Source organism: Moschus berezovskii, chromosome 17 (genome assembly GCF_049115385.1).
Source record: "Moschus berezovskii isolate FMDL1 chromosome 17, NW_MosBer_1.0, whole genome shotgun sequence".
Taxonomy (NCBI): domain Eukaryota; kingdom Metazoa; phylum Chordata; class Mammalia; order Artiodactyla; family Moschidae; genus Moschus; species Moschus berezovskii.
This window is the reverse complement of record NC_142476.1, coordinates 44,725,779-44,753,554: the sequence shown is the minus strand read 5'-3', so window position 1 is coordinate 44,753,554 and position 27,776 is coordinate 44,725,779. Positions and strand designations below refer to the sequence as shown.

General features: G+C 49.7%; 1 protein-coding gene across 1 annotated transcript in view; it reads left to right on the top strand.

Moving 5' to 3' along the window:
- Positions 1–27,776, top strand: part of NPHP4 (nephrocystin 4) — a 139,556-nt gene that overhangs the window by 29,839 nt on the left and 81,941 nt on the right. The window contains exons 7-10 of the mRNA XM_055419433.2: positions 1,995–2,150; positions 12,732–12,868; positions 15,835–16,016; positions 16,699–16,825. Of these exons, the coding sequence (XP_055275408.2) occupies positions 1,995–2,150; positions 12,732–12,868; positions 15,835–16,016; positions 16,699–16,825 (602 nt within the window). The remainder of the gene's footprint in view (positions 1–1,994; positions 2,151–12,731; positions 12,869–15,834; positions 16,017–16,698; positions 16,826–27,776) is intronic.

The window sequence follows — 27,776 nt, the reverse complement described above, 5'->3', positions numbered from 1 at the left end:
GGATTGGGGGCAGGAGGAGAAGGGGATGACAGAGGATGAGATGGCTGGATGACATCACCGACTTGATACACATGAGTTTGAGTGAACTCCGGGAGTTGGTGATGGACAGGGAGGCCTGGCATGCTGCGATTCATGGGGTCGCAAAGAGTCGGACACGACTGAGCGACTGAATGGAACTGAACTGAATTGAACTGAAGCAGGGTGACAGTATACAGCCTTGATGTACTGGAGTGGGTAGTCATTCCCTTCTCCAGGGTTTCTTCTCGACCTGCGGATCAAACCAGCGTCTCCCACATTGCAGGCAGATTCTTTACTGTCTGAGCCACTGGGGAAGCCCTTTTAGGTTATTTCCCAGTTGAATTTAATCATTGACTTGCCTGCATTTTCTCTCCTGAAGTATCCTTAGACTCATCAACTGTTAAACAGCAAGCACCCCCCGCCCCCATCCAGGTCCATTCTAGGACCATGGTTCTCGTGGAGGGTAGGGGCCTGAGAACGGACTGCCACAGACTGTCATCCTCTCAGGGGGCATTTCCAAAAATGTGGGATATTTTTCTTGACGGGGTGATGCATTCCCATAATCCAGAATTCAAAGTATGAGACAGTGTGAGAGGGCAGGTGAGGTCTCGTCACCCCTGTGCTCAGCTCCTCGCCTGCATCACAGGTGATTTCCTCTCTGGGGTCTTGTGGGTCCTTCTGGGTCTTCTGATAACACACGAGCAAATGTGCATGGCTGTGGTCTTGTTTTTGCACCCGACCAGTCATCCCAGGCCTTTGTTTTTCCCCGTAACTGTTTATCTTGGAGGGTGTTTCATATCAGCACTAGGAAGCATGCTCACTCTTTTTACCCCTGGGTGGCATTTAGTTGAATTGCTGTTTGTATTGAACTGCGCCCTGCCAAACAGACACTTGGAGCTGTTCTGTAGGAGCAGGGGGTTGAAGGTACAGTGAACATCTGCCCTTTTGTGAATGTGCACGTGAATCTGTAGGGTAAATTCCTGGAAGTGGGGTTGCTGGCCTAGGGGCCCTTCCATGTGCAGTTTTGTATTATTTCTTCTGTTTGCCCTCCATGGAGGTTGTACCACTGTGCTCTCCAGCCATGTAGCAGAGTGCCTTTTAGGGCATTTAACATCTTACAGTAAGCAGATCCTATGTGTGGAGTGGTCAGATATTAAAAATACAATTTTCAATAATACAGTTTTATTTTCTAATGAATGCCCATTTAGTTCTTATGAAAACAGTGTGCCTCATGAGGTGGTGAGTCCCCTGTCAGTGGAGGAAATCAAGCAGTATCAAGATGCACCATTTGGTGGCCATGTGTTGAGGGCGCATCTGTGTCCCCCTCAACTCCAGGCCCAGTGGCCCTATGCCCAGTTTCTGCTGACGCCTTCCCTCCACCTCCCTGAAAACTCTGTCTGCGTTGTTCCCAGCAGTTCCTTTTTGAGGACGCTCTCCTTTTTCCCACTTCCACAGAATGTTATCCAACCCTTCCTTGGGGTTCAGATCCCATTCTCCCATGTGTTACGGGTGTCAGTGGGCTTGTATCTTAGTCACCGCAGGCTTGTGTCCTCTTTGAGGACAGGACTCTGTCTTAGAGGTTGCTGGCTGCCCAGCACATAGTCCTCCTGCTTTGTGGGGCTCAATGAATGCGAGGCTGAGACTGAAGAAGAGATATTCTTGTCAGATCGCCCTCCAGGGTCCCTCTGATCATGGGAGCGAGCCATCCCTGACTACACTGCTCAGGGGAGGAGGTGAGTCGAGAGATTCTATTATGTCAGAACAGAAACAAGTGTCTCTTTCATTGCAGTTTTACCAAAGAGAGGTATTAAGGGTTGATTCTTTTTTGCTCTTGGCTGAACGAATAGAGCAATTCCCCTCTCTCCCTAGAAAAATCCTTTTCCTGTTTGGCTCTTTCCCAAGATGCTTGGCTTGTTGGCCGGTTTGACTGAAGGTGCCTTGGTTTCAGCTCTCACAGGAGGTGTTTTCTCCCCCAGAGAACAAGCACATGACCCTCATTGAGAACTGCAGCCTGCAGTGCACGCTGAGGCCATACCCGCTCCTGGAGCCCGTGTTCCATCTCCTTCCCGAGAACCTTCTGGTGTCCGGTCTGCAGCAGATACCTGGCCTCCTTCCAGCTCACGGAGAATCAGGTGAGGACGCTTCTGTTTCTGGTCACTTGATGAGTCTCTGTTAGGTCAGATCTTGCAGGAACTGGGCTGCATGGGGTGAGCGCTGGTTGGGTCCCTCCAGCTAACAGCCTGGTGGTGGTGGGGGAGAAGGGGGGAGTGGGGAGGAGGAGGAGGGTGGCTGTGTCGTCTCACTGGCGTTCCCTTCCTGAACACACCTCGCATCCCTTGGGTCCTCTCTGCCTTCTCTCCTCGGGAAATGGTCTCATAAGACAGATAGCTCATGTCTTTACGACCATGACCAGGAAAACCACTGTTGCTGGATCCCACCCATGCTGGACGGCCATATCAGTGGCTTGGTTATTATAACTTCTTAATTGTGGTAAAATAGGTATAACGTAAAGCTTACTATTTTAGCCATTTTTAAGTGTGCAGCTCAGTGGCATTAAGTCCACTCGCGCTGTTGTGCAGCCATCCCCCCATCCATCTCCAGAGCCTTTTCATCTTCTCCAGCTGAAACTCTGTCCCATTAAATACCAATTCCCCATCTCTCTGCCCCTTCCACCCACCTTCCAGCCTCTGCCCCCCACCATTCTACTCTCTGTCCCTATGAACTGACTCCTTTGGAGACCTCACAGAAGTGGGATCCGGCAGTATTGGTCCTTCTGTGACTGGTTTATTTCACCTGGCATAATGTCCTCAAGGTTCATCTGTGTTGTTGCGTTTGTCAAAATTTCCTTGCTTATTAAGGCTGAATAGTACCCCATCGTATGGAAGGGCCACCTTGTGTTTATCCATTCACCTGTCCACTGACATTGGGCTGGTCCCCCTTTCGACTTGCGAGTGAAGTTGCTTGATTACTTTGGAACTGAAATCCATGGGACAGGTCTTGGTGTGTCTTGGTGTGATTTAGGAGTTGATTCTCCTGGTGGATAAAGGTTAGCCTTTCACAACCCCCTTTAGGGGCTGATCTGCGTTTAGGTTCTACTGATGGGCCGCACCTCCTTGGCCTCCTGCTCCTTCTGGGTACTTCTGGGGGCTTTTTTCTGGCTGTCTGGAAGAATCTAGGAGAAGGGACTGCACCAGCCTTTCCCACCTGGTGCTCCTGGAACCTCTGTTCTCTGGGAACTGGCTCCGTGCTCCATCCAGGAGAGGTAGGATGTGGCTTTGGGTGTGAGCAGTGGGGAGGAGAGCTGGGAGGTGCCGAGTGTTTGGCTCAGAGCAGAAACATCCAGGACCCAAAGAGGAGGCTCAGCTCTAGGAAGGAGTGTGTGTCTCAGCAACGATGTCCATGCACGTGGCGTGGGTGCTGGGGTCTAGGCTGGGCTGCAGACCTTGTCATCTGAGGTCACGAACTCCTGGGAATGGTTGCACAGTGGTCCATCCTGAGCTCATTTTTTTCTCCAGCGTCTCAGAGACAAGACAGTGATACATGAGAAATGACCAATTAACCATGAACAGGAGCATGTTCTCGTGTGTGTGTGTGTGTGTGTGTGTGTGTGTGGAGGGGGCTCCAGGTTTGGCCCTGGGTCACCAAGCCCTAAGCCCCTCCCTGCAGCACCCACATAAGCAGCCATGTTGCCCCTGTGATGTGCTCATGTTACCCCAGAGGGAGGAGTAGTAAGAGTTACAGGCTGGAGAGAGCACCTCCTGGTCATGCTGCGGGGAGAATGTGACACCTGCATCCGGCTTAGCCGTACCCCTGCCCCGCCTACCTGCCTACTGGTCAGGGAGGAGCTGTCACCGCCCCCACCCCCCCAGCTGGGATTGCGCCGGTATTAGGTACTCAGGTGCTCACCTGCAGGAAGTCAGTGGATGAGTCTTTCTGACCTGGGATTCTGGGTGTTTAAGCAGAATGTTCTTGGGGCCTGATGTGCATCCATCACCAGCGGGGGTCAGTAGAACTGCAGCTAAAACATGAAGATACAGAAGCGGAGCGCGGACCTGCTTCTGTGTCCCTCCTGGGAGGTGCAGGAGAAGCTCAAGGGTCCAGACAGGCCCCGTGTTTGTTCTCAGCATCTCAGGTTGGGCTGGAAGGGTAAAGGGCTACATCATGGAGAAGAGTTCTGGATTCAAGGAGCTCGAGTCCAGCTCCTGCCCCTGCGTTCGCGTTTTTGGACCAGCTGAGCCCCCTTGGCCTCCGTTTGCCTCTGATGTGGAGTGGGAGGCACTGGGGCCTTTGAGGGATGCAGGTGGTGTCTGTTAAATGGCAAAAATGAAGAACAATTTATGTTGTTTAGAAACAAATGACCAGAATGCGCTCTAGCAGGTGGGCGGGAGCTGCCTTCAGTGGGCAGGAGCTATGCTCACTCATCTGAGGGAGAGGGGACCAGGGCAGCCTCCCCTCCAGGCCCCACACCACCTGGGAGCAGAGACCCTCTTGCTCAGCCCCCATGTGCAGCCTCCAAGGCTCCCGGCTCAGTTTCTGACAGCGGTTATTGTTTCTGTTACAAATTCTGCCCAGGATCTCATGGGCTTTTGTGACCCACTCTTGAAAGAGCTGTTTTGCTGGATAGTGTTTTATGGCCCTAAAGGGCCCAGGTAGGGGCTGATGCTGGCCTCAGTGGTGGGAATCACTTGTCTAACTTGCCGAGGGCTTGGTTTTATTTTGATATTGTGATGGGACTCAGCTGTTTGTTCATTTGTAAAATACCACAGTGTGGGAGAAGTGAGTTGCTTTCACTCTGCTTTATTTTTTAAAATTTTTAATTGGAGGATAATTGCTTTACAATGTTGTATTAGTTTCTGCCGTACAACATTGTAAGTCAGCCATAAGTATATACATATCCCCTCCCTCTTGAGCCTCCCTCTGACTCCCTCCCACCCCTCTACGTCGTCACAGAGCACCGGACTGGGCTCCCTGTGTTATACAGCAGCTTCCCACTATCTATTTATTTTACATATGGTAGCGGATATATGGAGAAGGAAATGACAACCCACTCCAGTGTTCTTGCCTGGAGAATCCCAGGGACGGCGGAGCCTGGTGGGCTGCTGTCTATGGGGTCGCACAGAGTTGGACACGACTGAAGCGACTTAGCAGCAGCAGTGGATATATTTCAGTGGTAGGAGTGGGTTGTTTTCAGTTGAAATGTGGATGGAGGTCATTGTCGGGTCACATGTAGTTTGCATAAGTGTGGTAGCTGCAGGAGGTTTGGCTGCCACGGGTGGTGAGGCGGTGCCCAGAGCACTGTGCTGGGCAGTCAGTGCAGGGGTTCACTGCTGCCCGCTGCCCTGCTGGGCCCTTGTGCTGTCAGTCATCTCTCATCTCCTGCTCGGCCCGGCTCACTGCCCGCTGCTCCCCAGGAACCCATCCTCCCTCCCTCCTGTATCTCGAGCATCGGCATGCCAACTGTGTGCTGGTGCAGGGCTCTCCCTGAGCTGACCTGCCAGCTCACTGACCCCAGCCCTGCTTCCTCATCTATTAAACTGAGCTAGGCAGAGCTTTCCCGAGAACTGACCTGCAGGCTTGCCACATGGTGGCCCCTCTTGGCTGGTGTGTCCTCAGGCTGGCCCTCCACCTACTGAGGTGCTTCCCCAGCCCCAAACTGCTGATGCTGCACTTTCACAAACAACATACAGGCCCTCGGAGGGGCCCTGCGCCTCAAGCCTGAGCACCTTGTGTACTGATGGGGTTCTCCCACCAGGCTTCTCAGGCCGAGCTGACTGCCCACCCTCAGGAGTCGAGCTATGTGTCTTCTAAGTTCCTGGATAGTGACTTCGATCCCCTGCAGTGAGGGACAGGGCCATGCTCCCTGAGGCTGCTGTGGGGCAGGGGCCAGTGTGCTACAGCTTCGATTCTGGTCCTTTACTGAGGACAGTTAAAATGACAGAATTAATCTTTATCCAATAAATTCATAAAACTAAAATTTTCCCTTCCAACCTCACTCCCCAGAGATAACTGCTGCTAGTAGGTTGGTGTATACCTTTTATATACTAATTGATTCACTGAATACTCAACACATATTTGTAGAGTAGATCCTGTGGGCGGCAGGCCCTGTGCTGGGGCTGAGGGTGCACCCCTGTGCTCGCAGTACAGAGTCAGTGCATCCTTCCTGGATGAGTGCCAGCCTCAAGTCAACCATGGTCCTCACAGGCCATAGAAGGTGTTTTAGAGCAAACCTGGGGCTTCTCAGGTGGTCCAGTGGTAAAGTACTTGCCTGCCAATCAGGAGACATGGGAGATGGAGGTTTGATCCCTGGGTTGGGAAGATCCCCTGGAAGAGGAAATGGCAACCCACTCCAGTATTCTTGCCTGGGAAATCCCATGGACAGAGGAGCCTGGAGGCCTACAATCCATGGGGTTGCAAAGAGTCTGACGTGCTGAGTACGCATGCCATCTAGAGCAAATGTGGACTAGCTCAAGTTCACTTACATTCCTGCCTAAATTGTTACTAAATTTCATCCACATTCTAGTGCTGTTGTTGCCACCTTCTCTCTGTCTTGGGAGGTGTGTTCTGGTGAATGAAACACCCTCGGCAGGGGAGCTACGTCCCTGGGAGCCTGAGGTCCTCGGGTGGGGGCGTGTTACCAAGCGCTTCCTTGAAGGGTGTCTCTGGGGAGGGGTTCTCGCCGTCCAGTTTTCTCTGTGCTGTGTTCGGGAGAGTCTCGGGAGAAAAGGCATCACTGAGAAGTAGGAGCAGGGCTGCCGTTGGGAATTGTGTCTCCATCCAAAGACGTGGCAACAGTTGACTGAAAACTCCGCTCATTTACAGTGCATGGGGGTCAGCAGTCCCCCTGCCAGGGGTCAGTGCTGCCGAGGCCGCTTGTGTCTGTGCTGGCTGCTGGTGCTGGTCGAAGGAGGGAACGACACTGTCAGTGGTGAAGCTGTGCCCGTGGGTGGTGCTGGCAGGCTGGGGAAGTGCCCCAAGGCCTGAGGTGGTGCGCAGGCTCTGCTCTGGCCCCACGTGACCACTTAGAGCCTCTGCCATGGTCGGTCTCCTCTGTAAAGTGGGGACATTGTGAGGACCTGCCCAGAGAGATGTGTATGGGGATCCAGTGAATTGGGCAGTAAAGCCCTGCCCTGGCCACATGGGATGTGCCTGGCAAGGGTGAGTGGCTGCTCCTTGGTCTGGAATGTTCTGTCTTGAGTTGAGTTGGGGTGGCTCCTTTGTTGTGGCTCCCCTGTGACTGCCGCAGGGCATCTGGGAGGTCTGATCTGTCTCGTGTCAGAGGGCCCCTCAGAGCTGTTCTTTCTTTGGTCGTGGCTTCTGGAAGTTTGCAGAACAGGTCTTTGGCCAAGCCAGGCTCAGAACTGGACCCCTTGCATTGGGAAAGGCAATGGGTCAGCTCTGGGTTTCCTTCTGTTTCCATCGCACCTGAAGATGGCGGGGAAGGGAGTGCTGGCCGGTGGCTGTTCTCACTGTCCCAGTGCTCGTTGACCAGGGAGTGACCTCTGGCTTGGGGGCCGCACAGACCCTTTGAGGGAGCAGCCCTCAGGGGAGGGCACTTGTTTCCCATTCATGCTTCCATGGAAACAAGATTTGGCGTTGGGGGACATGAGCCAGTAACATGCTGGGTGTATCTTTGGGGCTGGGTGATTATGCTGCTCAGTCGGATTGTTAGGGTGCGGGTGCCATTGTAGTCTGTATGGCCTCCTTTCGTGGATTCAGTGGGTGCCCCCAGGATGCTCTCTGCCCCAGAGGTTGGGGTGTGCCCGGGGGTTCTGGCTCCCTGGACTGAGTGATGGAAGCCCAGGTGGGAGGCAGGATGATATGGTCTCGATGGTGTCAAGGCCGAGAGCGTGGGGTGGCTCCGAGTGTGGGGTGAGGGGGAGGTAGGGGGGTCTCACAGGAGCACAGGGAGCTCGGGGGTCACTGCCATCTCCCTCTGGGGTGGGGGTCGTGGCCACCTTACCTGGAGCCCCTCCCCTCTCCTGTGACTGCCCATGGAGCCCTGGGCCACTTGACCCTGAGCACCTCTTTTGGCCAAGAGTTTAATTGTGATCAAGAGCCCAGGGGTTGTTTGGTAACCAGCAAGTGAGCCGTCTGGGCTCTAAAGCAGCGAGCACGCGCCAGCGACAGGGTCCTGTGGATCAAGGTCACAGAAGACAGCGGTTGAGTGTTAAAAACGCTGAAATCACGGGAGGGGCATGTGTCTTGCCCTGTGATGTAGACACATGAATTAACTTGCAGAATGTGAATAATATGCAGTCTGCAAAAATACGGGGGTGACAGGCATCCTTTATGTGTGCCCCCTTCCCTCTGCTCCCTCTCTGCACCTTCACCTCCTGCTGCTCTGGCTTCTGCCAGCGTCACCCCCTCCCTCCCCTCAGCTCCCAGAGGGACCTGCTGCCTGGCGATTTTCTGCTGTGTTCCCTGAAATCCTGCATGGATGATTCATGTGCTTCCTATGGGTAGAGGCACCTTGAGTTCCTGCCTATTGCTGGGAGGGGGGTCCCTTTCCCATGCCCGCCTCCCCTCTGGGCCCTCCCTCTCTCCTTCTGTCTCTGACCCAGGCTCCCAGCTCAGGATGTGCTTTGGACATTCGCTTGACCATTTTATGAAAGGTTGCAGTCTGTATATTTTTGCACTTAAAAAACATCATGGTAAAATATGCATGTCATAAATTGTGCTTTTCTAACTATTTTTCAACACGTAGTTCAGAAGCATTAAGCACATTCACATTGTTGAGCAACCCTGTGTCTCCGGAACGCTCTCATCTTGCAGAACTAGACTCTGTAGACACACTAACTCCCCACCCCCACCCCAGCCCCTGGCAGCCCCCATTCTACATTCTGTCTTGGAATTTGATGACTTTCAGCACCTCATATAAATGGAATTATGCAGTACTTGTCTTTGTGTGACTGGCTCATCTCACTCAGCATAATGTCATCAAGTTTCATCCATGTTGTAACACGTGTCAGAATCTCCTTCCTCTTTTAAAGTGAAAGTGAAAGTGTGAGTTGCTTAGTCATGTCTGACTCTCTGGAACCCTGTGGCCTGTGGCCCGCCAGGCTCCTCTGGCCATGGGATTCTCCAGGCAAGGATACTGGCGTGGGCTGTCATTCCCTTCTCCAGGGGATCTTCCCACACCAGGGATTGATCCTGGGTGTCCTGCATTGCATGTGGATTCTTTACCTTCTGAGCCACCAGGGAAGAATGATACTGTGTTGTGAGGATGGACTACAGTTTGTTTGTCTTTCGTTCACTTCTTGATGGTCATTGGGTTGTTTCCACCTTTTGTCTACTGTGAATAAGGATACCTGTACTTTTAAATTGGGTCTGATTCATCAACTGACCTGCTTTAAACACCTAAAAATATGATGAAAGGAGTACATAAACTTCCTCAGAAGTATCAAACCTTAGTGTGTATTTGTGTTGGGAAATGTATAGAAAACCATAAAGAGGGGAATAGAGTAATATGTGATTACTGTCTACAGACATGCATGTATAGGCCACCATCAAAAAGTACAAATGATAAATGCTGGAGAAGATACGGAGAAAAGGGAGCCCTCTTACACTGTTGGTGAGAATGTAAATTAATGCAGCCACTGTGGAAAACAGTATGGAGGTTCCTCAGAAAACAAAAAATAGAGTTGCTACATGATCTGGCAATCCCACTCCTGGGCGTCTCTCTGGAAAAGATGGAAACTCTAGTTGGAAAGGATACATCACCCCAGTGTTCATTGCAGCACTATTTACAATAGCCAAGACATGGAAGTAATCTACATGTCCATCAACGGATGAATGGATAAGGAAGATATGGTATAAAAAATACAATGGGATATTACTCAGCCATAAAAAGGATGAAATAATGCCATTTTCAGCAACATGGATGGACCTAGAGATGATCACACTAAGTGAAGTAGATCAGACAGAGAAAGACAAATGTCATATGGCTTATATGTGAAATCTAAAAAAATGATACAAATGAACTTATTTACAGAACAGAAATAGACTCACAGACATAGAAAACAGACTTATGGTTAGCGGAGGGGAAAGCTGGGGAAGGGATAAATTGGGAATTTGGGATTAACAAATACACACTACTATATATAAAATAGGTAAACAACAAGGACCTACTATGCAGCCTAGGAAACTGTTCAATATCTTGTGATTGTGTATAATGGAAAAGAATCTGAGAAAGAATATATATACCTGAATCACTTTGCTGTGATTCAGATATATGTGTTGAATCACAGTGAATTACTCTGGAAACACTGAAAATCAATTATACTTCAGTTAAAAAAAGCAAGAACAGAGTACTACTCCAAGAAAAAAGATGTATGTGTATACATGCAAATGTATCAGTTCAGTTCAGTCACTCAGTTGTGTCTGACTCCTTGTGACCCCATGGACTACAGCACACCAGGCTTCCCTGTCAGTTACCAACTCTCAGAGCTTGCTCAAACTCATGTTCCTCGAGTCAGTGATGCCATACAACCATCTCATCCTCTGTCATCCCCTTCTCCTTCTGTCCTCAGTCTTTCCCAGCATCAAGGTCTTTTCCAGTGAGTAAGTTCATAGCATTGGGTGGTCAAAGTATTGTAGCTTCAGCTTCAGCATCAGTCCTTCCAATGAATATTCTGGACTGATTTCCTGGTTTGATCTTGCAGTCCAAAGGACTCTCAAGAGTCTTCTCCAATACCACAGTTCAAATGCATCAGTTCTTCAACGCTCAGCTTTCTTTATGGTCCAACTCTCACATCCATACATGACTACTGAAAAAACCATAGCTTTTGGACCTTTGTCGGCAAAGTAATGTCTCAAAATGCATATATTTTAAGTAATCTTGTCATCAAATGGACTAATAATACGCAGTTTTATATGTTGTTATATGTTGTTTTTTTCACCTACAGTGTCATGATTATTTTTTGATTATTAAATATTCTTTTTTGTTTGTTTTTATTTCCTTCTTTTTTGTTTTTTGATTTCCTTTTAAATAATCTCTGCTGCTGCTGCTGCTAAGTCACTTCAGTCGTGTCTGACTTTGTGTGACCCCATAGACTGAAGCCCACCAGGCTCCCCCGTCCCTGGGATTTTTTTCTCATTTTATATGGATGAGCAAGAGATTATTTAACATTCTCATATTCTTGAACATCTGGTGGTTTCTTACTTTTGTCTGTTATAAATAACGTTCTAATGAGTATTCTTGCAAATAAAGCTTTGCTTCCATCTTTGATTATTTAGAGTCAGACACGACTGAGTGACTGAACTCTTAACTCTTGATTATTTTGCCAAATAGATTCAAAAGTGGTATTGCTGGGGCAGAAGGTAGATATGGATTTCTTTTTCAAACGTTAAACTTTTTGTTTTGTGTTGAGATATAGCCGATTAGCCGTGCTGTGGTAGTTTCAGTGAACGGTGAAGGGGCTCAGCCACACGTGTATATGTATCCATTCTCTCCCACAGCCCCTCCCATTCAGGGTGCCACATGACATTGAGCAGAGTTTCCTGTGCTCTACAGTAGGTCCTTGTTGGTTATGGATATTTTTAAGGCTCTTGATGCACTCCAAGTTCCAGAGACAACTGCCTCTCAGCTGCACTGACTGCTAACCTTCCAGTAAGATAGTGTTCTTTCCGGCATAGTTTCATCAGCACTGCGTCTCACATCAATTGTTTTTTTTTAAACTTTGTAATTGGGCTTTTAAAAACCTTAGAGTTTGTACCTCAATATTTAAATAATCATAAAAGTTTAGGAAGAGACAGAGAAAACCAAAACCAGAGAGATGACACAGATGGGGGTGTAAAGGGGCAGACGCCCCCTGGGGGTGTGTTTGTGGGGGCTGGCTTTGCCTTCTTCCTACTGTGGTGGCCTTTGTTCCAGGGCCTGTGGAGAAGCCTCTCCAAACAGGTGTGATGCTCCCCTCTCGAGGCTGGGTTTCCACTTACCTGCTCGGCGTGGGCGCTGGGCTGGATGCCACGGGCCGCCCTCCCTTTCTGTGCTCACCCTCGTGGAGCTCACGGTCTGGGTGCTTCTCGATAGGGATGGGACTTCCCTCTCATCTTTGCAGCCCTGCATTTGTTTCTGCTTATTGCTGCGCCATGCTCACACATGTGCCCGAGTGTTTCCACATGGTTCAGGGTGTTGTTTCTGTCGTTGAGTTGCTCAGTCGTTTCTGACTCTTGGGACCCCATGGACTGTAGCCTGCCAGGCTCCTCTGTCCATGGGATTTCCCAGGGAAGAATATTGGAGCGGGTTGCCATTTCTGCCTCCAAGGGGATCTTTCCCACCCAGGGATTGAATCCGCGTCTCTTGCGTCTCCTGCATTGCAGGTGGATTCTTTATTGCTGAGCCATTGGGGAAGCCCATAGTTCAGGGTAAGCATAAGGAAATGAGAAATGACACAGTTGGCTGTGCTCTTGCTGGACAGGAAGCCGTGGGGAAAGGAACAGATGTCACCCTGCCTCTGGCAGCCTGCATGCCCTGGATAGCTGAGTTAGGAAATTTGTTCCTGGAGGATGTTTGGGGAGGAATTTGGACCAAATGAAATTTGTACTCATTTGATCTGTTTAGCATCTGGGCTTGGGCTGACAGGGGCTCTGGCTCTGAGTCCCGTCTGAGCGATGCCCACGCCTTCTTCTCGGTGCTCAGCCCTTGGCCTGGAGCCCTGTGGGCGGGATGGTTGTGTTTCCATGGGTCATCCATCTGAGCCTCTCGTGTCCAGGGGATGCCCTCCGGAAGCCCCGCCTGCAGAAGTCTCTGACCTGCCACCTGGATGATCTGTTCTTCACGCTGTATCCCTCGCTGGAGAAGTTCGAGGAGGAGCTTCTGGAACTCGTGATCAGCGATTGCTTCCGGGAGGTACAGTCCAGGGTTGGGGAGTTTAGTCTGAACAGTGGGGAGGGAACAGCAGGCAGACTGGGAGATGCCGGCCTCCTGAGCCCCTGATGTGGGCAGTCGCAGTGATGCCCCTGTTTCTATCTTCTTGTCTCTTTGTGCCTGAAGGGGGGCACTAGCCCGTGGTCTTAACTTCACTGCTGAGGGGGTGCTGTTAACCTGAGCGATTAATTAACATTGACTTTGACATATCTTAGGGGCTTCCCTCGAGTGCAGTGGTAAAGAATTAACCTGCCCATGCAGAAGACGTGAGTTTGATCCCTGGGTCAGGAAGATCCCCTGGAGTAGGAAATGGCAACCCACTCTAATATTCTTGCCTGGGAAATCCCATGGACAGAGGAGCCTGGTGGGCTACAGTCCATAGAGTCACAAAAAGTCGGACACAACTGAGCGACTAACACACACACACATTAATGTATCTTATGTGTGTGTTAGTTGCTCAGTCCTGTACAACTCTATGCAATCCCGTCGACTGTAGCCCACCAGGCTCCTCTTTTTATGGGATTCTCCAGGCCAGAATATTGGGGTGGATTGCCATGCCCTCCTCCAGGGGATCTTCCCAACTCAGGGATTGAACCTGAGTCTCCTGCATTGCAGGTGGACTCTACCGTCTGAGCCACCAAGAAAGACCTAATGTATCTTAATCAGTCCTCATTTAAAAGTAAATTAAATCACCAAATGAGCTTAGGGAAACCTGTAAAATAGTCTACATTTACAAGGGCCATTTTCAGAGTATATGAGGATATTTCCAAGGAGATAACTATAACTTTCAACCACTTTGGCTCACTGAAGTGGTTTTCCGGGAGGCGCACTCCCCCGGCACTGCCCAGGCCTGCCTGCCTGTGTGACGCCTCGTCCCCACCTGGGTCCACATACACATGGCCCACTGTCCTGCGTATTCCTTCTCTGGATCCTTGCACTGTCCCTCTCAGGCTTCAGTCTCAGATCTGCTGTCCTGCCCAGCCGCCCTGCCAGAGCTGCAGGCAGCACCCCCATCCCCCTGCCCAGTGAGCTCCCTGGAGCATCACCCTGCTTTGTTTCTCTGGGTGCTTGGCTGTGGAGAGGACCTGGTACACTTCCCTGTTAACTGCGGGACTGTCAGTCCCTATCTGGAGTATTTGCTCCAGGAGGACAGGGACTTAGTTCAAGTCAACACTGCACCTGGTGCACCCCACACAGTTGGCATGTTGTTTAGTCACTAAGTTGTGTCTGACTCTGCAACCCCATGGCCTGCAGCATGCTATGCTCCCCTGTCCTTCAGCATCTCCTGGAGTTTGCTCAAATTCATGTCCATCTAGTTGTTATTTGTGAGAATGAATGATTCAGTCACCTGGCGCCCATCCTGAAGTTAGCAAATTATGAAGCTTGCAAATGATTAATTGCATACACACACAAATATGTGTTCATGCATGAATAAGGTGGAATATTTTAAAAAGATGGACTCTTTTTTTTCTGCTCTTTCCTCACTCTACTCCAATATTTTGGCCCCCTGATGTGAAGAGCCGACTCATTGGAAAAGACCCTGATGTTGGGAAAGATTGAAGGCAGGAGGAGAAGGGGGCAACAGAGGATGAGATGGTTGGATGGCATCACCGACTCAATGGACATGAGTTTAAGCAAACGCCAGGAGATGGTGAAGGGCAGGGAAGCCTGGCATGCTGTAGTCCATGGGGTCACAAACAGTCCAACATGACTTAGTGACTGAACAACAACAACCCATTCTTGAAAATGTAGCTCCATGTAACGTAGTCCCACAAGAAACAGAAATGCAAAGCAGAGAATTGAAACAACAGCAAACATTTTCTTGGTGTAGTTCCTGCTGTTTTCCTGTTGCTCAGAGTAGATTGTCTGTGACTACTGAGATGTTTAAGGGTATCATTGTTGAATTTTATATGTTCCCATAAAGATCACTTTATTACATATTTCTCCTCTCTTTGTAGTTTTGTTCCCATTCAGTTGGAAGATACTGTTTCTGCTCCCGTTTTATTCTCATTACTCAGAGACTAATGGGCTGCATTTAGGTCAGTTCAGCATGATTAATGAGCAATGAAGAAAACAAAAATTCAGGGATCATTTTGCACCAATCACATAATTTAATAAACAATAATAGCCTGGAGGAATATCCTTGCCCATTTGTTAGCATGCCTGTACATTTTTTGTTAAGATGAAACACTTTAATATCCAGAGATCACTTTGGGGCAGATTCCATTTTTATTGGATTATGATTACTGCTGCCCCATCCACCTCAAGTCTCAGGTGTCTGAGTTGGGGGAGGGCAGAGGTGTTGACACTCTCTGTGTTCAGCCTCTAGGCACCTGTCATTGTGTCATTGCCTGCCCTTGACTCTGGGGGCCCCTACACCCCAGAGCCCCAGATTCTGTTGGAGGAGCCAGGTCCCCTTGTTGCTAGTTTGCTGCATCTTGAGAATCATAGCGCAGCCTTGGAAAATGAGAGCTGATTTAGGAATTTAGGGGGCGATTCCTCTACAAGGTGATGCTATTTGAGGAACTTCCAAAGTACCAAGAAAGTGCCCTAAGGCCAACCCACCCTGATTGAATGGTACTTTACTAAGCTCCTTGGGCAGGCTTCCCTGGTGGCTCAGATGGTAAAGAATCCACCTGTAATGCAGGTGACCCAGGTTTGATCCCTGGATTGGGAAGATCCCCTGGAGAAAGGAATGGCAACCCCCTTCAGTATTCTTGCCTGGGAAATCCCACGGAAAGAGGAGCCTGTCAGGCTACAGTCCATGGGATTGTGAAGAGTCGGACATGACGGAGCGGCTAACACTTTATCATATTTTCACTAAGCTCCATCTGCTCTGGAAGGCCTGACACCTCTAGTTTTGTCTCCCTGCCGGCCTCTCTGCTGGGGGCTTTTCTGGCGAGCTCCCGCCCCCGCTCTGCGCTGGCCTCACTCTGTGCTCCTCCTAGGCGGGCAGCCCGCTGGACGTCAGTGCCCTGGAGATCCTGGAGCGGCGCCTGTGTGTGGGCGTGCACAATGGGTTGGGGTTCGTGCAGCGGCCGCAGGTCCTCGTGCTGGTGCCCGAGCTGGAGGTGGCCTTGACACGCTCTGCCAGCTTCAGCCGGAAGGTTGGCTCCTCTTCCAAGGCCAGGTATCTCCCCTGGGCCCCGGGTCCAGCCCCCTGTGGAGCTGGGCATTGGGGGTGGACACCCGACCAGGGATCAGAGTGAAAGGCCATCACTCTTCCATGTGAGGGATGCACTCTCCCACCTGAGTTCTTCCCCGCTGCTGCTGTTTCCTCCTGCTCCGTCGTCTGGTCCACAGCAAACCTCAGCATCCTGTGGTTGGAAAGATCTGGTTTTTCTGCCTTGATGGTTTTGGGGTTAGTGTTATAGATGCTTCCAGCTGTGGGGCTCCCACATGCTTCCCTCCAGAAGTGTCCTGTGACCCTCACGTGACGGGGAACCAGAGGGCAGGAAGTTCTGCTGCTAGGTTCAGTCCCGGGCTCCTCAGATCACCATCAGAGACATCCCCCAGGGGTGCCACACGTGAGGCTGGACAGAAGCCGGCCTTGGAGGGGCCGTCTTCCCGGAGACCCTCCATCCTCCCATCCCCAGTGCTGGCAGTTTGGCCAAGTGTTGATTGCGACACCTAAAAAATGCTCTGGTTTGGGATATAACCTTGAACACCCAGAAGAGCACGGGGACACTGCTCAGGGGGACTCATGCAGCAGCAACACCAGGGGCCTCAGGGCCCAAGCTGATGAGGGGTGCTGGGTGCCGGGCAGTGGGAGCCACTGCCTGACTTACCCCTTCTCTGTGTTCTTGGCCCAGCTCTGGAAACCAGGCTCTGGTCCTGAGAAGCCATCTCCGACTCCCTGAGATGGTCCGTCACCCCGCATTCGCCATCGTCTTCCAGCTGGAGTACGTGTTTAACAGCCCCTCGGGGGCGGACGGCAACGTAAGAACCACTGGGCTCCCACCCAGCGATGGGCTCCATGCATGGAGGCTAAGCATAGTCACCGTTAATATTCTTTTGGTTAAAAGCAGTGTAATTATTATTAACGGTGTGGATAACAAGCTTGGAACGTGACTAGAAATCACTTCTTTCTGGTGATAGCTCTGTTCTGATCATTTCTTTCTTTATGGAAACAGTATGTTCTGCTGGCAGATGGTGTGAATAGTTCAGAAGGCAGCAGGCTTCATGATAGCATTAATTCAAATTATTAAATCAGTAATTATTTTGAAAAATGAGGCCATTTTAGTGCATTTTTCAAATGATACCAAGTGTAGTAAAACTTGAATCTACACAAGAGATGGATATTTTCTTTGAGTGGACCTTGTACGTGCCTGTCTCAGAACTAAAAGCAAGAATTTATAGGATTCAGTTGGAGAAAAGGTAACAAAGAGACATCGTTTACATCATTGATACAGATTTTTTGGAAAATCCAAACCATGCTATTCTTAAGATTCAGGTTTTTGTTTGAAAAAGCAAATGTCATTATTTATTTATTTAAAAAAATTTTTAAAACTTTGATATTGGAGTACAGTTGATTAACAGTGTTGTGATAGTTCCAGTTGGACATTGAAGGGACTCAACCATACACGTACGTGTATCCATTCTCCCCCAAACTCCCCTCCATCCAGGCTGCCACGTAACACTGAGCAAAGTTCCCTGTGCTATACGGTAGGTCCTTGTTGGTTTTCCATTTTAAATATAGCAGCATGGACATATCCATCCCAAACTCCCTAATTGTTCCCTCCATTCTTCCCCTCTGGCAACCATAAACTCATCCTCTAAGCCTGTGAGTCCATTTCTGTTTTGTAATTAAGTACATTTGTATCATTTCTTTCTAGATTCCACATAAAAGGGATGTCATAGGATATTTATCTTCTTCTCTGTCTGACTGACTTTACTCTAGTGTGACAATCTCTAGGTCCATCCATGTGGCTACTAGTGGTTTTATTTCATTCTTTTTATGGCTGAGTAGTATTCCATTTTATATATGTACCACATCTTCTTTATCCACTCCTCTGTCAATGGACATTTATGCTGCTTCCTTGTCTTGGCTATCGTAAATAGCCCCTCAGAGAACACTGGTGTGCATGTGTCCTTTTGGACTGAGTTTTTCTCCGGACGTGTGCCCAGGAGCGGGATTGCAGGGCCATATGGTAGTGGTGGTAGTGTTAGTCACTCAGCTGTGTCCAACTTTTTGCGACCCCATGGACTGCAGCCCACCAGGCTCCTCTGTCTGTGGGATTCTCCAGGCAAGAATACTGGAGTGGGTAGCCGTTCCCTTCTCCAGGGTATCTCCCTGACCCAGGGATTGAACTCAGCTCTCCTGCATTGCAGGAAGATTCTTTACCATCTGAGCCACCAGGGAAACCTGTGGTAGCTCTGCTGAAAAAGAAAAGATCATTTAACAAGCAAATTAAGAATAAAAAAAGACCATAAGACGCCTTCTGTGGTGGTCAGTCTGCTTGCATCACTATGCAGCTGATGGAAAAACAGGGGACAGAGGGTGATCCTGGGGGGCCTTTGGAAGGAGAGTGGAGTGTCGGCACAGCTGCCATGTTCGTTCCTGGTCCCCTCTGATGTCTGTTCCCTGTCGTGTAGTCAGGTGAGCTGACCCAGAGGCAGGTGTCTGAGTGCAGCCGAACGAGTGATCTCCGTTGTTCTCACAAAGCTGTTGTTTCCAGCTCTGCTTTTCTTTGTTTCCAGAAGTTTCAGCCAAAATGCAACTCTGTGCAGATAAGCTTGTCTGCATGGGGTCGGCAGAATGGGCTTAGGGTGGGGCTACAGCAGGAGGGAGGGGCTTCAGGGACTCTCCACCTGGGGGAGGTGCAGAGTACCCCTGCTGTCTTGGACGTGGGCTGGGGTTGATGCAGATGGAACCCCTGGAGGAACAGCAGGCCTGGTACCTCCATGGGGGGCTCCATGGCTATCGCCACTCATTTACATGTAAATCATGTCCCCTCGAGAATATTAGTTATGATCCACTTGCTATTATAAAGTCCACATGCTGAAACTGATATGACTTACCTGACTCTTGATTATTATTATTTTTTAACTCTTCATTGAAATGCTCACCGGCAGGCAGGTGGGTCCGCCACACGTTGTTGCCTCGTGGAGCTCTTGGAATGTGGCTTGTAATAGCTCATCAATTCTTTTTGATGTGGAGGTTTATCTTAACACGGAATATTGGATTCCATTTTACTGTCATCAAGTGTACTTTCTTTGGTGTAATCTGGAGAGGAAATGTTCTGGCGTCTGAAATGATTTTCTGCACAAATTACTTGCTGCGTGAAGCAGCGAGCACGGGTTAGTATTCCGGTGGTGAGCGCTGACTCAGGCATTCCCGTCATGACCAAACTTAGATGTAGCGGAGAAGACAGCCCTGATGCTGCTGGCCTGGGTTCTCGTTCCCTCCCCCAGGCGTGTCCCAGGAGGGCATGCGGCCACGGGGGCTCCTGCAAGGTCAGGGCTCAGCCTTGGAGGGGGTAGGTCGCTGCCGGCTTGTTCCTGCTTCTCCTTGCAGTCCATATGGAGTGTGTTTTCGGGTGCATTCAGCCTGAAAATCCCTTTTTCCCTGTTCTTTCATTTTAAAAAGCTCTGTGGACATTCCAGGTGTCAACAGAAGCAGTGTTGTTCAGTTGCTAAGTTGTGTCCGACTCTGTGACCCCTTGGACTGCAGTAGCATGCCACGCTGTTCTGTCCTCCACTCATCTCCCAGAGTTTGCTCAGACTGCTTTGGAATCGGTGATGCCATCCAACCATCCCACTCTCTGCTGCCCTTTTTTACTCTTGCCTTCAGTCTTTCCCTGCGTCAGGGTCTTTTCCAATGAGTCAGCTCTTTGCATCAGGAGCTTCAGCTTCAGCATCAGTATGATTTTGTGGGGAACACAAGACATTCAGCCCATGACATCACGTAAATGCTAAAACATGTTTTGACGTAGTTAAATTTATCAGTCTCTTCTTCTCTTGCATCTGGATTTTGAGTCGTAGTAAAAAAAAACCTTTCCCCACTCCTGTAGAAGAATTCATCCATGTTTTCTCCTAGTAGGGGTGCAGTTTCCATTTTTATGTTTAGGTCGCCTTTGTGGTGTGAGGAATAGTTCTAATTTCATCTTTGTACAGTGGCCATCCAGTTACAGCATCAAGTAAGTTGATGCTACTTATTATAAGTCTTTTGTGCCCAGTGATTTTAGCTTCTCTCAGTCATACGTGAGATCTCTGTTTACATGTGGAGGAGGAAATGGCTGCTCACCCCATTACTCTTGCCTGGAGAATCTCATGGACAGAGGAGCCTGGCGGGCTACAGTCCATGGGGTCGCAAAGAGTTGGGCACAGCTGAGGGACTGAGCACACACACTCCCCTGCTCCTAGACCGCTGTTCCGCCCGGGGCCGCTCTGCCTGTTCTGTGCTGGGAGCACAGGGCAGTGGTGCGGGCCCCACAGCTGCGTGGTCACTTAGTGGTGCAGCCCCTCCCCTTATGGCTCCTGTAGCTCTGCCCACGTTTGCTTTTCCCGAGGAACCTCAGTATCAACAGGTCCAGCTTCATAAAGAGAGTTTATTGGTGTTTTTGGGAGTGCTTTAAATTTATTAATTAACTAGAGAGAACTGACATGTTGTGGAAGTTGTGATGTTGTAATTGGGGAGAAGGGAAGTCAGCTTGTCCACTTCTGTTTTTGTGTCTTTTGGGGGTGATTTTAAAATAGGATTGTTTGTGCCCAGTTGTGTCTTACTGTTGCAACCCCATGGACTGTAGTCTGCCAGGCTCCTCTGTCCATAGGATTTCCCAGGCACAAATACTGGAGTGGATAGCCATTCCCTTCTCTAGGGGATCTTCCCAACCCAGGAATCAAACCTGTGTCTCGTGCATTGGCAGGCAGATTCTTTACCATTAATCAACGTGGCCTGGGAAGCCCCCAAATGGGTTTACGGTGTAGATTTTAAACAGCTTGAATAGCTGTTACTAAGTTTATTCACAGATATTTAATTTTTGCACTGCTGTTTTAAGTGGGATTTTCTCTCCCATGTAGTCTAACTTAACACCACGGGTTTTCTTTTTGTGTATAGTCATTAAACAGTTTTTTTTTTTTTTTAACCAGCACCTTCTATAGCTTTTGTCATATACCTCATTGTTTTTTATGTTTTTAAATATTCACTTATTTGGCTGTGCCGAGTCCTAGTTGCAACATGTGGGATCTTTAGCTGCAACATGTGGGATCTTTAGCTGCAACATATGGGCTCTTTAGCTGTGACATGTGGGACCTAGTTCCCTGACCAGGGATGGAACCTGGGCCTCCTTGTGCTGGGAGTGTGGAGTCTTAGCCACTGGACCACGGGGAAAGTCCCCCCCACTGTTTTTTAAATTGCACTTTTTGTTGACATTGTTACAGATTCACATGCAGTGTGTGAAACAAGCAGAGTGATCCCATGTCCTTTTTCCAGTTGGCCCCAGGGTAAAGCTGTCTTTTGATGTTAAGTCCAGGTGACCCACTTCTTCTTTCAAGTCTTGTGTGCTCTGCACGGCCTCTGCCTGGCTGACCTTGGGGCTGCTCCCCTCGACCCTCTCCTCTGTGTCCCCCACGCCTGCCCTGTGTGTTTCTGTGTTGTTCTCTCCCCTCTCACTGTGCTCAGAATTTCTTGGTGCTCTAGGGATGGAGTGCTCTAGGCTGTGGGCAGCTTCAATTCTTCCCCCAACGCAGGCCTTCTCCCGAGACCCCTAGGAGCCCATCATAGAAAAACTAGGACTGGCTTTCATTCCCATGGGATAGCTGCTACACCTGCATCCCAGGCTGTGGAGTTCTCTGCACTGAGGTCACAGCCCCGTGGAGTAGAGGGGCCATGCCCATGGGAAGGGGTGCCAGGTCGCCAAGCCTGAGCCCCGTTGTCACTGGCTCTGTAGGACCCAGTGGGAGATATGGGGAGCAAAGCAGACCCAGGTAAGGGTTCTCTGGAGAAGCAGATGCACAGGCCCTGGGGTAGCCACATGCTGGTCTCTGGGCTGCAGACTCCGAAGGGCAAGAGGTTGCCCACCTGTCTACCTCACCACTTCCAGCCCCACCCATGATGGTTTCCCTGTTGCTCCTTTCAAGCTTTGTTGAGTTGGTATCTTTTTTTTCCAAAGAGGACCAGAGTGTTACGAGTCCTTTAGCCAGCATGCAGAGTAATTCTAGGTTGTAGAACTTCCTTAAAACCATACCCCATTGTTTTTCATTGCACATGTGTATGTTTAAAAGTAATTACTGTACTCCGTAGAAGGAAATGAAAATATTGCCTGCCAAGTGATTACTGTGCTTTTAAATGACTCCGCGTATACTGTGTCGTATACGAGCAGATTAAACGACTTTAATTACATGTCCTTAGGTTTCCTTTTCCAGCCTGGATGTGTGGGGAGGAAATTATTCTGCAGCAGCTGCTGAGTTCACTGTGTGTCTAGTTTGGAAAAGGTTTTGGCGTATAATCAATCCTTCTGGAAGGAATGACTTTGGGCTGATGGTATGTGGTCAGTGAGCCTTCTCTTTGCCCGGTGGTCCCAGGGACCTTGTGCTCCTTGGCAGGAAGGAGGACAGAGGCCCTGGCCCTGAGTGCCTGTTTCTTTCCTAACTCTGCCCCTTAGATGGGTTTCAGGCTCTCAAGCCTTGTGAGGTTCTCAGTGGTCAGGCACCCAGGGTGCTATACGGAGGACATGAAAACAGCCACCTTAACCTTAGGTGTTGCCCGTGGCCCAACCCTGAGACTCCAGAGCTGCCAGCTGCCCACGTGGGCCAGCCTGGCTTCCATGAGGGTGGAAGCATCTTGGTCTGTGCTGCCGGGGTCAGGCCTGGGCCCACCCTCCGTGGGTAGCTGCAACCCTTCTGTGGTTGGCGTTTGTGAGCTGTGCGGAGGGTCACGTGGGCATGTGGTGGAAGGGGCCTGTGCCCACCTGGGCCGGGCTGCCTTCTGCCCGGCTCCTCTATCTGTACCAAGGTTCCTAAATCTCTCTCTGTCTCTCGGCTCCCTTGTCCCCCGCCTCACCTTCTGACATCACAGTTTGCTTTTCTTGTTTGTGTTCACCAGGGGCCCTGGTGTGGCCGCCTCTATCGAGGGGGGCCAATTCTGTCTCTGGAGGTGGCCTCAGGCCAGGGGAACCCCCACCCCATGGGTGCCCCATTACTTCTGCACTGTGTTTCTGGGCTTTGGGCTGTGTACACAGAGTTGGCTTGGAGGGGGCTCAGCAGGTGACACGGGGCCCTGCCAGGAGGAGAAAGTTCTCATTGAAGATCTAGACAAAAGTCAACCTTGTGAAACATCCAGAAGTGTTTACCTGTCTTGAGGGGAGTTCTGAGCTGGCCTGGGGACAGAGGCCAAGGGGAGCCCCTCCCTCAGTCTCCTGGGGTGGCCTGAACAGACTGCCCCGAACAACTTGGCTTAAAACAGCAGACATCTATTCTCTCACAGTCCTGGATCCAGAATCGATTCCATTTGGCCAAAATTGAGGCATCGGGAGGGGCTTGCTCCCTCCAAAGGCTCTAGAAAGCGTCCTTCCTGCCTCTCCTAGGTTTCATTCCTGGGCTTCGACTGCATCGCTCCAGCCTCTGCTTCTGTCTTCACGTGGCTTTCCATCTGTGCGTCTCCCTCTGTTTTTCTGTCTCAGGTCTCTCTCTGTCCTGCTCTTGTCCAAACACCTGTCACTGGGTTTAGGGCCTCCCTGGATCATTAGGGCTCATCATCTCATGGTACTCAGTTACCCCTGCGTGGACCTTTCCTCTGAATAAGGTCACAGTCACAGAGTCCAGGGGTTGGGGAGTGGACCTGCCTTTTGGGGGCCACCATTCAGTCTATTCCTGGGACCCTGGGTTGCAGCATCTCCAGGGGTCATGTGTCTGTGTTCTGTGTGCCCCGTGCCTGGTGAATGTCAGCATGCACTTCTGTTCCGTGGCAAACCTGACTGGTGATCCAAGTGTATTCCTTTGGCCTTTTGTTTGTTGTCTCCTATTATAATTGAAAATGTGAATGGGAACAATTCAATGTGTGTGTATTTTTTTTTTCTTTTTTTTTTACAATTTGCATGAACTCAAACCCACTTTGACAGAATAAGACACTTTAAAGTAACAGCTCTGATCTCCCCCACTAGATTCACAGACAGGAGGAGGTTTGTCACGTTGATGGATGAAATACCGCTCTTGCTCTGCCCACCTGCTTGGCTGCACCTGGCCTTGTCCTTGAGCTGGGGTTGGGAGTTGGGAGTGTGGGCTTAGGGAGGGTCTTGTTTTCAGGCATTGCCTTGGCCTGTTGGGAGAGAGTACAGACTAATAAAGGGCCAGTGGATTGCCACCAAGCCGTTGTCCCACTGAAGGAGGGAGCCATAACTCACTGACCCTCCCTTCTTGTTAGAGATGTTGAAACAAAGTGTGGGAAGTGGCTATTTGTTTGTCTGACATCTGCTTCATGCAGAGAAACACTGTATAGACCAAGGACAAGAAAATCAACAGAAAGCGTGAAACTAGTTAGCTGGGGATCTGTTGCTGCTTTTGAGAGGTTAAGCCAGAAGGGACTGGCACAAATAGTGTGAAACTGGGGGCACGTGTTTTATTTTAACTTTGATCCTGTAGTAAACTTGTGAATTTTAGGGAGATGGCTATTTATAATAGTAGTATAGGTATCACTGAGTCCTTATAGTTTTTTTTTTTTCTGGCCAGTTTTGTGAATACATTTAGTATTTTTATTTTTAATATAATTGTGATGCTATTCCTTAATTTGGCTTTTAAACATTTTTTCCTTTTATTTATCTATTTGGCTGCACCAGGTCTAAGTTGCAGTACATGGGATTATTGATTTTTTTGTAGCCTGAAAGACTTTAGTTGTGGCAGGTGGGATCTAGTTCCCTGACCAGGCATCGAACCTGGGCCCCCCTGCATTGGTAGCATGGCGTCTTAGCCACTAGATCACCAGGGAAGCCCCTATCATTTATTTTTTAAAAAGCAGTGGATTTTTTTTTAGCAACTTTTCACTGATAACAGTGTGGTTGCTCAGGGCCGTTTTATTCTGTCACCCGGCTGAGGGATGGGAAGGGCAGGTGCCCTCTGTATATTTCACAGACACCAGAAGTGCGTATTTGACACTGGAAGTGAGGTACACAGACTCATGCTTAGGATTCTTACTTGGTTGGTTCTTGGCTTGTATTTCCAGGATGTGGGTTTTTGCTCATTGAATTGGTCCAAACCCCTGCTCAGCTCTGTGACTGTGCAGAACACGGCAGTATCCTAACCCGTGGTCTGAAATGGGTTTGGCTCCAGTAAAGGATCAGAAGAGGCTGAAGTGGGTGGTTTGAGGTCCAGTTACAAGGGGGCCTCAGGAAAGAGAGGTTAATTCACAAGCAGACACTGATTCTGGATGTTCTCCACATGGATACAAAGGATGTGATGGGATGGGCTGACATCTGGAGCAGTCTGGAAAGACCGATTTGGATGAAACTTGAACTTCCTGTTCTCTCCACCCCCCTGCTTAGTTCCCCAACCAGGGATCGAACCCATACCCCCGGCAATGGAAGTGTGGAGTTCCAACCTCTGAATCACCAGGGAAGTCCCAGAGCTTCCTGTTCTGTGTTGTGTGCACACACCCTCTGCTGAGGTCTCACCCAGTTGACCATCAATTTATCTGTGTTGGATTCCAGCCAGAGTCCTTGTGTGTTTATGTGTGATCTGCCTTGAACCTGAGTGCACTCAAGTCCTGGCTGTGACAGTGACACACGGCTCACTCGTGTCCATCCAATAAAGCAGGGTCTGTGGGGAGCCCAGGGCACACTACTGGAGCCTTCCTGGACTCCGTGGTCCCAGGCACAACTCAGGTCAAAGGATTCCCGTTGGCATTGCCTTTCCTTGGGGACCCTGCTCTGCACCATTGCAGACAAGCCTTGGCTTCCACTCCTTCTGAGAGTCTGAGACCCGCTCCTTGCAGGTTGTCTGCTTCCCTGTGATCATGGCCTAAGTTGGAGGGCTGTTGGGTTAGCTCCCGTGGTTGGTGGTCAAGAGGGATGGAGGGCTCTTGGTAAGGAACCATCCAGTCATTTGCTCTCCTAGTGCCCCAGGGTGTGGAGGAAATGCTGAGTTTGGTACTGATCAGGGTTCTTGGCCTTCCCCGATCAATAGAAATTGATCAGAGACTAGACAGGAAATCCAGGCAAAGCTTTATTGGGGTTCTGGCTGGTTGCAGGGGAGTGAGAACAAGCAACAGCTTCTCTTGCTTGTTCCCCAAGGACCGGGTGAGCTGGTTCATTTTATGGGGTGGGAGTCAGAGCAGGTCTAGGGGTCGGGCGGGAGGAGTGGCTTAGGTGGTTTGCTCACCCCTTGGTGGTGGTGTGTGCAAGGGGCGTGAGTAGTACCCTGTTTTTGCTCCTGGCTTTTTGCAAGTGGCAGTTGGATTTTTGGTCTTTTTGTATCTTGTCCATAATTTGCCCCAACTACGCGTGCACGCGGCTATTTTTTTAGTCCCTTATAGTTTCTTTGTGTTTTGTTGCTGGAGGAGAGGTGTGTCCAGGTGCAAGCACTGCAGCCAAGGATCTCAGGTCCCAGGCCCTAGCCTTCTCACGACCATGTTCCATTTCACACCTGCTGCCTTCAGGTGGCTTCTCCCCCACATACCCATGGAGGCTGGGAATCTGGGGTGGAGGTGGGTGTGGCTGCTGCCCCGAGTCTGGGCTGTCAGTCTGACTTTGGTTGATGCCACTGGGCTCTTGGGGTGGAAAGCGCTGTTCCTGGGCTCCCGTCTCACCTGCTGTTGTCGTGTGCTCAGTGACCTCTGTTTGGGAAATGGCCTTCCTGGGGGTACTGATGTGTCTCCTGCCAGGGAATGAGCCAGTGTTTCTGGAGCTGCCTTAAGGGGGTAGATCATGAGTCTTAGTTGCCCAGCCAAGCAGGAATGTCAGGACCTGACCAGGACCCACTCCGAGTTCCACTTTATTCTTGCTTCCTTTTGAATAATGGATGAAAGTGGTTTCTCTAAAATACCACTGACTCAAGCCTTGAAATTGTATTTGTGGAAATGGCTTTGTCTGAAGGTGGAGGCTAATTCTGGGAGGGGGCCCTGGGGGATCCTAGCATTGTCCTCCCTCTCATCTGGCCAGCGATACGGACAGTGAAAGAAGTACAGCATGAAACATTTGGCCTGGGTAATTTCCTAGTTACACATAAGTTACATCATATGTAGAACATACAATGAGGAGCTGAAACTTTGCTGGAGAAAATGTGTGCTAAAACCCTAAATTGAATGTGTATGTATATTCTTCATTATCTTATGAAGTGTCTCATTACTAACACAAAGTGCCATTCCTGGTGTTTTATTCATGGATCTTGGTGGATGTTAAAGTGCAGAGTGTTTGAAAACCTGCAGAAGATGTGATACATATATACAATGGAATATTCAGTTCAGTTCAGTTCAGTTGCTCAGTCGTGTCCGACTCTTTGCGACCCCATGAATCACAGCACGCCAGGCCTCCCTGTCCATCACCAGCTCCCGGAGTTCACTCAAACCCATGTCCATCGAGTTGGTGATGCCATCCAGCCATCCAGCCATCTCATTCTCTGTCGTCCCCGTCTCCTCCCACCCCGACTCAGTCACTAAAAGGAATGAAATTGGGTCATTTGTAGAGATGTGGATGTACCTTGAGTCTGTCATAAAGAGTGCAGTAAGTCAGAAAGAAAAACAAATATCGTATATTAATGCATGTATGTGGAATCTAGAAAAAGGGTTCAGATGAACCTATTTGCAAAGCAGAAATAGAGACTAGAGAATGGACATGTGGACACAGGTTGGGGGAAGGGGAGGGTGAGACAAACTGGGAGAGTAGCATTGACATATATACACTGCCATGTGCAAAATACACAGCTAGTGGGAACCTGTAAAGCACAGGGAGCTCAGCTCAGT